At 43.8% G+C, this 11,978-nt stretch overlaps 1 protein-coding gene across 1 annotated transcript; it reads right to left on the reverse strand.

Moving 5' to 3' along the window:
* Positions 1-245: 245 nt before the first annotated feature.
* LOC106585547 (transcription cofactor vestigial-like protein 4) lies at positions 246-7,056 on the reverse strand. The gene is made up of 5 exons (XM_014171890.2): positions 6,805-7,056; positions 4,676-4,799; positions 4,284-4,554; positions 2,462-2,549; positions 246-2,344 (listed from the first exon to the last, which is right to left on the reverse strand). Exons 1-5 carry the CDS (start codon positions 6,869-6,871, stop codon positions 2,034-2,036), a joined length of 861 nt encoding a protein of 286 aa, XP_014027365.1. The 5' UTR covers positions 6,872-7,056; the 3' UTR covers positions 246-2,033.
* Positions 7,057-11,978: the final 4,922 nt, after the last annotated feature.

The raw sequence follows: 11,978 nt of genomic DNA on the forward strand, positions 1-11,978 counted from the left end.
CGAACAATTCATTCATTTAACTGAATGACTCGAAAATATCTAAATCAGTAAAAAGAGCTGAACTTGCCCACTATGCATGGGCCAGAGTTTCGGCTTCACGTGGTGACATCACCATGCGGTAAATTTGCAAATAGACCAATAAGATAGAGAATTCCAAACCTTTATGCAAATAACAGCTAGTTTTCAGTTGTACCCTCCACACTCAGACCACTCAAACAGTCCTAGCAAAAATCTTGCTTGAGAAATAGTTTTTAGCAAAAAATCAATTTTTGCCAATTTTATTGTAATTGCATGATTTTATATTGATATAAAAACTTTGGTGCAGAATAAAAGCAGATGAGAACAACTGATTCTAGTCAGATGATTCATGAGTACTTTTGCATTGGATTGCTATTATATCGTATTGCCACAAACAACGTTTTTATAGATGACCCCACATTGCAATCCATTCTGAAATGCAGTTAATATGGTCATTTTAGAGTGATTCTCTTTTTACATTAATCTGACAAATTATTTTACAATAAAACACTGCAAGACACGTAGCTATACAATTCAAAGGCTTCATTTTGGAAAATGATTCAGAGCATCATATAATTTCACTTGTTAGACAAGATAGAACATGCAAATAAGCAACTGAAGAAAAAAAAGGAAACCAGGGGCCTATATTAGCCCTGCCCTTCCTACCCCATTTCCCTCCCTCCTCTCCCTCCCTCCCTTTCTCCATTCCCTTGCCAAACAGGATCTGTAGGATCTTTGTGAATAATTTTCTCAGGAGACAGGAATGCTTGAACACAAGCCTGCTGGGACATGCTCCTGACATTCCCAAAATCTCCCAGAAAAAAGCCCCTATTGAGGACGAAGTATTTACCTTTCTTTAGTTTTACACCCAGGAGGAATAGGGATTCAAACCCCCCTAAATGCTGCCATGACTCAATCATCAAAAGGTATATTAACATCCCCCTTTCCGCAAAGAATCAAGTGCCGAATGCCATAATGCTTCCATCTTGTGACGTGGTGTACGTGCACACTATAAAGGATGTACCCCAGACACAGTGACTCACCACTGAAATTAAGCTGTCTGGATCGCTACCTTGAATGTCTACAGGAGTAGTATTCACATGAGAATCTGACTTCTTTACTGAGACGTGGAAGTGACACATAACCAACCTTTCTGACCTTGTCTTCTTTAATGTAAGGTCATAAAGCATACCTGTAATTGTAAGTCAGTGGTAATTGCATTTTTTTTAAGTATGTACAACAATCGCAGTCATAGGCTCAAGGGAGGTAATAAAATTGTATTGAATTAATATAATGCATTTTATCAGTGTTCAAAGCACTCCATATTTTTCAAAGTACATCATATAAAAATTGCACACTCAAAATGTTTTCGTAAATCACCAGGTTGCTTTTCATAGAAGAATATTGTTAATTTAAGTTGTATGTTTTACTTAATAAAGCCTCAACTTGTAATATCCAGTCACAAATAGGTTTTTCTTTTTGAGTTGCCCTTTTTAAGTTGATTTTATACAAAAACACGAAGTTTCTGTATTGAACAGGTTTGGTGAATGTTTTTGTACAGTAGATAATTTAGTAGACTGAAAATAGGATCCAGGTTCGTTAAAAACATACAGTATAAATACACAATCATGAAAGTTGTGGCATCTTCACCGCAGGAAATATGACACATTTACTGAAATATAATGGCCATCTATTTCAGAGATAGATATGCTATTAAATAGTCTGGGACAGAAATTAAGAGAAATAAAGACATCACATCCCTGTAACATTTGCTTGTCCCTTGAAATTAGACCAATAAACCCCCTTTCCATAAACAGGGCATAGACTCATAGAGATGCTCTCAATGGTTCAACCATAGAGTAGGTAAGTATTCCTGCATTCCTGTTCTCTAGTCTACCCTTGCTCAATAACTGTTTCCTTGGTGCTTTCATTCGTTGAAAAGCATTGACCTGATGTTGCATTGCATAAAAAGCTACTCAAAGTTAATTCTTTCTCCAGGAAAGGTCTCTGTATTTTTATTTGACTGACCAGAAGCTAGAGGTGGGAGTAGTGGTACTTGGAGATTCTTTGGGAGCTTGGCTTGGGCTGTGTCTGTAGCTGCGGGAGTGAGTGACACTTGGGCTGCTGGGTGGTGAGGATGTAGACGAGGAGCACGAGGAGGATTTAGATTTGATCTCAAGCCACTTCCCTCCCAAGGCTTTGGCAAAGTGGTCATCCACAGAGACGCTGATGGAGAACTGGCGGGAGCTGGCCCTTTGGTAGTCCATCCCCAGGCTTCTCTTGAAATGCTCCTCCACCACATGGTCATAGCTGTGCTTATATAGCGCTGCAATGGAGAGAATACCAAACAAAGGTCAGAGGCATAATTCTTAACAATCCTGCAATACAACAACAGCATTGTAGCACTACAGTTTTTATTGAGATAAAGGAGAATGATACTGACCTGTGGAGGAGTGGCTGCTGCTGCGGAACTCAGATTTGCAGGTGGGCTTTCTTGTGGAGGAGACACAGGTGATCACAGAAGGACGCATCTGAAAGAGGCAAAACAATTGTTACATTTTAAAAAGTGTTTAAACATTATAAGATTCCGTACAGAACAATGTTATCGAAAACCTAATTCCCCCCAGAACAATAGGATTAACATGTCAATGTAAACATAGCACATTAAGCCATCACTAACTTTTTGTTGAAGGCTCAGTTTGACTTTAGGATAGAACATTTATTTGGTTATAGGATGGGGCCTGAAAGCTGTTCACCCTCATCAGGTTGGCACAAACAGGTCAAAGAAAGAGATGTCTGTTTAGTCATGTTGAGGACATTCCTCCCACCATTGCTCACATTTTCTCCCGAATCCAGCTGGATTGCATATCTTGGACAAGCAGAAACCTGTAAAGGCTCTTGGGAATAGAATGTGCCTGAGCGTTTATAATCACTACAGAGATCACAGAGATACACTTTATATACAAAAGTATGTGGACACCCCTTCAAATGAGTGGATTCGGCTATTTCAGCCACACACGTTGCTGACAGGTGTATAAAATCGAACACATAGCCATGCAATTTCCATAGACATACATTGGCAGTAGAATGGCCTTACTAATGAGCTCAGTGACTTTCAACGTGGCACCTTCATAGGATGCCACCTTTTCATCAAGTCAGTTAGTCTAATGTCTGCCCTGCTAGAGCTGCCCTGGTCCACTGTAAGTGCTGTTATTGTGAAGTGGGAATGTCTAGGAGCAACAATGGCTCAGCCGCGAAGTGGTAGGTCACACAAGCTCACAGAATGGGACCGCCAAGTGCTGAAGTGCATACCATGTAAAAATAATCTGTCCTCGGTTGCAACACTCACTACCGAATTCCAAACTGCCTCTGGAAGCAACGTCAGCACAATAACTGTTCATCGGGAGCTTAATGAAATGGGTTTCCATGGCCGAGCAAGCCTAAGATCACCATGCTATGCGCAATTCCAAGCGTCGGCTGGAGTAGTGAAAAGCTTGCTGCCATTGGACTCTGGAGCAGTGGAAACATGTTCTCTAGAGTGATGAATCATGCTTCACCATCTGGCAGTCTGATGGACAAATCTGGGTTTGGCGGATGCCAAGAGAACACTACCTGCCAACGGTAAAGTTTGGTGGAGGAGGATGGTCCTCCTCTATTTCATGGTTTGGGCTAGGCCACTTAATTGCAGTGAAGCATACAATTACATTCTAGACGATTCTGTCCTTCCAACTTTGTGACAACAGTTTGGGGAGGCCCTTTCCTGTTTCAGCATGACAAGGCCCCCTTGCACAAATCGAGGTCCATACAGAAATTGTTTGTTGAGATCGGTGTGGAAGAACTTGACAGGCCTGCACAGAGTCCTGACTTCAACACCATCAAACACCTTTGGGATGAATTGAAATGCCAACTGCAAGCCAGGCCTAATCGCCCAAACTTAATGCCCGACCTCACTAATGATCTTGTGGCTGAATAGAAGCAAGTCCCCGCAGCAATGTTCCAACATCTAGTGGAACACCTTCCCAGAAGAGTGGAGGCTGTTATAGAAGCAAAGGGTGGGCCAACTCCATATTAATGCCCATGATTTTGGAATGAGATGTTCGACAGGTATCCACTTACTTTTGGTCATGTAGTGTACGTAGGCTCTGACTGCCTAGGGCTTCACTGGGAGATTACTGAGGCACTCATGACTGAGACAAACCAGAAAACCCATCCTTCATGTTGTTAGCACCTGGACCCACTATTATAATTGTTCCTCTTGAAATTACCTGTATCTGATTGGTGGATGTAGTGCTTTTGGTTTTCTTCTCTGTCCTCTCAGGCTCTTTCCTTGGTTTCTTAATTAGGTCCAGTGGTTCATCCATAGGTGGTGTGGGATACACATGATGGGGAAGATGACCTGTGGGGCTGGGGGTTGGGCTCCAGGAGGATGTGGGGCTTGGGGTTGGGCTCCAGGAGGATGTGGGGCTCTGGTGAACATTAAACACAGCTGGCCTCTGAGCACTTCTCATGTTGCTTTTGCTCTGTGCCCTCTCTCGCCTGAAACACAAAATCACATGCTGAAACATGGAATCACACACTGGACATGGCATTATGAAACCAATGGTTGTCAATTATGAAGTTATAGAGGGGGATTAAGGCATGTGCAGGTTTCACAAACCTTTCTTCCAATGTTAGGCCACGCTCAGAGCTGTGTTTGCGCTTGACTGGATGCACTGGTGGTACTCGAACTCTCTCATTTGTCATATGCCTGTATCTATCTTCACTTCTTAGGTTGGGCTGACCTACAAGAGGAAAGATCAGGCACACATAAAGCTAATGGTTACTATTCGAAATAATACACACTATACTTATTGGCAAAGATATTGGCACAGATAAGGATGGCTTACACCTAACTAATCTACTGAACAGACATTAGGTGTGGCAATGAGTAAATAGGTGACGGGTTGTTTTGATCCATGGAACTGTGACATACGGTTCATCACCTGTATGAGTGGTTCGTGGGAAAGCTTTCATGCCACCGTTAATTGTAAACTCTGTCAAGCTGTGGAACTAGACATACCAGATTGGTGACTGTTACAAAACTTCTTGATTCAATGTTACCTGTAAATGTTGTATTTCAACATACAGTGATGATGGCACCTATCTTATTTACATATCTAAGAGAGGAAGATTAGTTTATATTCAAAATGTGGATTGAGCTGGACAAACTTAAGATAACTAATGTCTCACAACCATCATTACAATACACACATCACACAGAAGCATTCTCTTCATTGTGAGAAACTAAGAGAAACATCAACAGGTGCTAACATCCTTTGTGTTATTTACATTACATTTGAGTCATTTAGCAGACTCTCTTATCCAGATCGACTTACAGTTAGTGCATTCATCTTAAGATAGCTAGGTGGGACAACCACATATCACACTCATAGTAAGTACAATTTTCCTCAATAAAGTAGCTATCAGAGCTAGTAAGGGGGGGGAATGGGGAGGAGGTGAGGAGGAGGAGCAAGGGGGGGGGGTGCTGTGGGATTATTTAAGATACTATTTGAAGAGGAAGGGTCAAGATGTTTTCGGAAGATGGGCTGGCCTTAGTAGGTTCAGATGGAAGCTGGTTCCACCATTGGGTTGCCAGGAGAGAGAAGAGCTTGGACTGGGCTGAGCAGGAGCTGCCCTCTCGTAGAGGTTGGAGGGCCAAGAGACCAGAGGTGGCAGAATGTGACGTTTACCAACGTCAAGTACACTGGCATTTGTTTTTTATAAAGCTGACACCAGTCCTCTTCACACCTCACATTATGTTGTTTCTTTAAAGCTAAATTCCTTGAACTATATTCAAATTGGCATTGTCAATATACCAAAAGAAATTCACCACATTAGCATGCAATGCTCCACTACCATATTGAGATACAATGCTGAATGGTTAGGTCATGTTAGTACTGTGCATGAATGGTCCCCTTAATCTCAAATACTCCCCCTATCCACAACCGTCAATCCAATCCACATCTCAAACAGTCATGTCCCTCAACCTCAACATCTCACCTATGACCTCCCATTCTGTCCCTCAGACAGCATAGTGTCACAGTGGATGCCCGTGGAGGGCGACTGAGAGAAAACCACACCTTGCCTGACTGACGTTATGATGCCTGAGGCATGGTTATTTGTTCCTATCAGTAGAGGAAACAAGAGGGCAGTATCTTCAGATCCTCTCCATCTGCCACAGTTATTCCCATCATCTGACATAAACCTATCTGAAGTAATGCTTGAGAGCAAGACATTTAGAAGCAAGTTGACATTTTACCAATGGAGGGACTCATTTATAGTTGCTGACTATTCTTAAATGTTGTTATAGCCTTAAGTGGATATAGTGAGGCATTATTATCACATTCGTCAACGTTATCTTAAACTCAAAACCTTAAAAAAAAAACATTTAAAAGTAAAAATATGTATTGGTTTCTTAAATTATATTGTTAAAGTTGCTTTAGAGTGGATTACATATTGTTTTTATACAATTCAAACAGTTAGCTAAAATGTACTCGACATTTACTCGGACTTAGTAAAAGTTATTTTATACTGACCCTAAACATTTGCATTTCTAATGACTTTAGTTGAACTAGCTAAGCTAATTACGAAGTAATAATGATCTAATAACAACTGTGTCATCATACATGATAACAATGCATGTTGCAGCATTAAATACTACTATTTAAAGTAGCACGGATCACAGTAGCACAATTCTATTTTGTGAAACAATAGTAGGCCTCTAAGAAAATAAATAAGATATATTACCTTCCAAGATGTAGACTTTGAAGCCACTGCTCATCCGAGTTATGTATTGCAAGTTTGCAACAGCCATGTTTCCTTGTCTTTGTCTGTGAATAAAGCAAACTGCAGAGGACCACCTTGACTGTTCGAGCCTAAATTCTGGTTGGAAATGGAAAGTTAATGAGATGCTGGGCTTGATCTTGGCCAGGTAACGTATCAGGAGGCTGCGCAGAGCTGCTGTGTCTTCCAGGAAACCCTATTGCTGCAATGTCATTGGTCGCTCTCAAGCCAATTACAACCTCCTCCCTTTTAGGTGTTTATGTTATTGTTGCAGGAGGAGTGGGTTCACAGGTAGATACCTCAAATCGGAAAAATTATATTAAACTGTTCCCTGACTGTCCCTGCACCACCCAACCATACGTTTACCTCACTTTCAGGCATAAACAGGAATGTAACATGGATTACTTTACATTCAATTCAACGGAGACTCAAAACAAGAAAACACTGATAATGTCACAAAGCACTTTTTCCCATGTTTTGTACTTCTCCCAGAATCCACTGGGAACTTCAGGTGTATCTTTTGTCTCCACTCTGGAAGTCAGCACCTGTCCTCTGCCCTTCCCTTGCTCCTAATCTACAATCTCACCAAACTGCATTTCTTCGAGCGCTTAGCCCACCAGAGCTCCAGTCATTCCACTGGCCTGCCCATACATGCACACAGCTGTACTGTGAGCCAGCCTAACCATTAATGAAAAAGGCTATTGTTGATGGCCAGACAAAGGCCCCTAAATCCTGGAAAAACTTCTGCACTGAGAAACAATCTTGTCTGAGAATGCTGAAGAGTCTGGACACACATGAGCATACTCTCAGCACACATGTGACCACAACAACACTCAGGACCTGACACATTTACAGGCACTGTAACGCCCTGGCCATAGAGAGGGGTTTTTTGTTCTTTATTTTGGTTAGGCTAGGGTGTTACATTGGGTGGGCGTTCTATGTTCCTTTTTCTATGTTTTTGTATTTCTTTGTTTTGGGCCGAGTAGGGTTCCTAATCAGAGGCAGCTGTCTATCGTTGTCTCTGATTAGGAATCATACTTAGGCAGCCTGTTTTCCTTTGGGGTTTTGTGGGTAATTGTTTCTGTTGTGTGGTTTGCACCGACAGAACTGTTGGCTTTCGTTTTCCCTGTTTGTTTTTTTGAAGTGTATCACTAAAAATCATTATGACCACTTACCACGCTGCATCTTGGTCCCCTCTTCCAGACGATCGTTACAGAACTACTCACCACAACTGGATCAAGCAGCGTGCTTGGGAGGAGATGGACACCTGGTCTCATCAGGAGTGGATTGGGAGGAGAGACTGGACTTGGGGCCAGGTGATCGACAGATATCGGAGCCTACCCGGGAAGAATGAGAGGCAGCCCCCAATTCTTTTTTGGGGGGGGGCACACGGGTAGTTCGGCTGGACCAGGGATGAGGCCTGAGTCAACTACCCATGCTTTTCAGGGGCCTGCCTCTCACACTCTCTCTCCAGTACGTCCTGTTCCTGCTCCTCGCACTAGCCTTGTAGTGCCTCCTCCCAGGACCAGGCCTCCAGTGGGTCTCCCCAGCCTGGTGAGTCCTGTGCCTGCGTCCAGAGCCAGGCCTCCTTCATGTCTCCCCAGCCTGGTGAATCCTGGGCCAGAGCCGCCCGCCAGTCTTGAGCCGCCAGAGCCGCCCACCAGGCCGGAGCCGCCAGAGCCGCCCGCCTGTCCGGAGCCGCCAGAGCCGCCCGCCTGTCCGGAGCCACCAGAGCCGCCCACCAGCCTGGTGAGTCCTATGCCTGCGCCCAGGGCCTACTTCATGTCTCCCCAGCCTGGTGAATCATGGGCCAGAGCCACCAGAGCCGCCCGCCAGCCCGGAGCCGCCAGAGCCGCCCGCCAGCCTGGTGAGTCCTGTGTCTGCGCCCAGGGCCAGGCCTCCTTCATGTCTCCCCAGCCTGGTGAGTCCTGTGCCTGCGCCCAGGGCCAGGCCTTCATATCTCCCCAGCCTGGTGAATCCTGGGCCAGAGCCGCCAGAGCCGCCCGCCAGCTCGGAGCCGCCAGAGCCGCCCGCCAGCCCGGAGCCGCCAGAGCCGCCCGCCAGCCCGGAGCCGCCAGGGCCGCCCGCCAGCCCGGAGCCGCCAGGGGCCGCCCGCCAGCCCGGAGCCGCCAGGGATGCCCGCCAGCCCGGAGCCGCCGGAGTCGCCCGCCAGCCCGGAGCCGCCGGAGCCAGGGTCGCCCGCCAGCCGGGCGCAGCCAGGGTCGCCCGCCAGCCGGGCGCAGCCAGAGTCGCCCGCCAGCCGGGCGCAGCCAGGGTCGCCCACCAGTCCTCCGGCACAGCTAGGGGCGCCACCTAAGTGGCCGAAGCCAAGGGTGGAGCGGGGTCCACGTCCCGCACCCGAGCCGCCGCCGTAGGAAGGCCCACCCGGACCCTCCCCTTCAGAGTCAGGTTTTGCAGCCGGAGTCCGCACCTTTGGGGGGGGGGTACTGTAACGCCCTGGCCATAGAGAGGGGTTTTTTGTTCTTTATTTTGGTTAGGCCAGGGTGTTACATTGGGTGGGCGTTCTATGTTCCTTTTTCTATATTTTTGTATTTCTTTGTTTTGGGCCGAGTAGGGTTCCTAATCAGAGGCAGCTGTCTATCGTTGTCTCTGATTAGGAATCATACTTAGGCAGCCTGTTTTCCTTTGGGGTTTTGTGGGTAGTTGTTTCTGTGGTGTGGTTTGCACCGACAGAACTGTTGGCTTTCGTTTTCCCTGTTTGTTTTTTTTAAGTGTATCATTAAAAATCATTATGACCATTTACCACGCTGCATCTTGGTCCCCTCTTCCAGACGATCGTTACAGGCACTTATAAAATACATAAAAAAATTACAACATTTAGAATGTGTGGTGACCGATATGCTTTTGAAGGACTAGAGGGACTTATTTATAGTTGCTGACTATTCTTCAAATTTGGTTATAGCCTACTTTTTTATGTTCCTTTTGTAACATGATTAAAGGGTAAAATAAATGATTTAAATATCTTATCTGGTTTCTGTTTTAAGAATGCTCTCTGGAGTTATTGATAGGCCTATATTCTGTTGTGTGTGTATATATATATATATATATATATATATATATATACATATTTGTGTGTGACCCAGCTCTGTGAAAGCGCTCAAAAAATATGGAGACTACTCCTGTCAAAATAGGACAGGTGGTGCTTTGAAGCGAGTCAAGCTCAACAGTGACCCCTTGGGGCACACACTGGCATTTCTAACATTTTATTCCTTGGATTTAGTTGATTATGATGAATCTAAACTTCATGAATAGGGGAGAGTGGGGTAATTGGAGCCAAAAGAGTAAGTTGAGCCACCGTCGTTTCTGGGAAACCATACACACAATTAATAATTTGACAAAATATTTAGGAAGAGGTTATAATTTCATGGAGTCTGTGAAGGAAGAAAAAAAGAATTATTTTCACAAAGTCTAATTCATTTATTGTGTTACAAGTTTCATGATGCTTGTATCTAAACCAAAGTCGATAATTTTAAGATTGTTCTATACATCAGTTGGGGTCTTTATAAGCTTCAATATGAGGTCCTAAACCTAGCCTGAAAGAGCATCCTTATAGCTGTGTGGGCCAACATAGTCAAAATCTTTGCCTTGGGGTAAGTTGAGAAAATGGAAAGTTTAGCAAATGTAAGTGTTTTCTTCACAGGTGTATATGCAAGGAATTATTGCTGGGGTATGAGGTAGCAACAGGGCCTGGCCTGTTAAGTGTTTAAAAGGTACAGTGTTTGTTAGGTGTTGAGCCTGTGTTAAAATATGCTTAAAATTATAAAAAACAAAAAAGTGATTGTGATTGTATTGAATTGTGTTTGATAGACATGGTTTAAAAAAGGTAGTGGTAATATTTAATTCAGCACATACATTTGTTGTCACGCCCTGATCTGTTTCACCTGTCCTTGTGATTGTCTCTACCCCCTCAAAGTGTCGCTTATTTTCCCCTGTGTATTTATCCCTGTGTTTCCTGCCTCTCTGTGCCAGTTCATCTTGTATGTTCAAGTCAACCAGCGTGTTTTTCCCGTGCGCCTGCTTTTTCTATTTTCTTTTTGCTAGTCCTCCCGGTTTTGATCCTTGCCTGTTTCTGGACTCTGTACCTGCCTGCCTGACCATTCTGCCTGCCTTGACCTCCTGGACTCTGAACTGGTTTTGACCTTTTGCCTGTCCACGAGCATTCTCTTGCCTACCCTTTTGGATTATAATAAATATCAAAGACTCAAACCATCTGCCTCCCGTGTCTGAATCTGGGTCTCAACCTTGTGCCCTTATATTTGTAGGTGGGTTAACTTACCCTGTCCATCAGCTCAACTTAACCCAAGTTGTGGCAAGACAGCACTTTTTTTTTTAACAAGCTATGTTTTCAAAACTGTAATGTTAACATGAATCCTAATTATTTCCAGGGATACATAACATCCTGAAACATATGTAGATATCTTTCTTAGAAAGAATACTATATTTTCCTTGACAGATTGATGCTGAATGTCCCCTACCGATGGTGCAGAGTAAAACTGACATTCCTTCATGATCAGAAATTCATGGGTTTATCAACATTTGATAGGATAGGATGATATGATAGGATTAATTTGTTAAGAGTATTCAGAGTGATGGTTTTTTTCTTATGACTATTTCCTGCCATAATGTTAACCAATCAACATGCACAAGGTCTTATCATTTAGTGTGGATAATAGAAACAACATTGTGTGTAGTTCACACTCAGGAAACATTTATTGGATTCTATGGGCTAGTACTTAGCAGACCAACGGTTCTCAATGGCCGTGTCTAGACTTGACAGTTCATGCAGCTTTAGTATTCTAATCATGAGGTTCTGATCATGGAATTCCGAACGCATCATGCATCTACACCTACATTTAAATGTGTCTACCGTGTCCACAGTGTGTACGGATTCCCTTTTCCCGCGCTATATTCAAATGACAGTATGCATTCTATAAATGGTGGAATAGGCAAAATATGATATCACAAGAACAACTGATGGCAGTAGCTAACTACTGTAGCGAACTAGCCAGCTAACATCTGTAGCTAGCTTCGCTTGCTGGCTAAATCATTTTTCTAAATATTAGCTAGCAGGTTAGCATTTATGAGGCCAGCAAACACGTTCCTCACATCCCTTACAA

This window comes from Salmo salar, chromosome ssa24 (assembly GCF_905237065.1).
Source record: "Salmo salar chromosome ssa24, Ssal_v3.1, whole genome shotgun sequence".
In the NCBI taxonomy this organism is placed as follows: domain Eukaryota; kingdom Metazoa; phylum Chordata; class Actinopteri; order Salmoniformes; family Salmonidae; genus Salmo; species Salmo salar.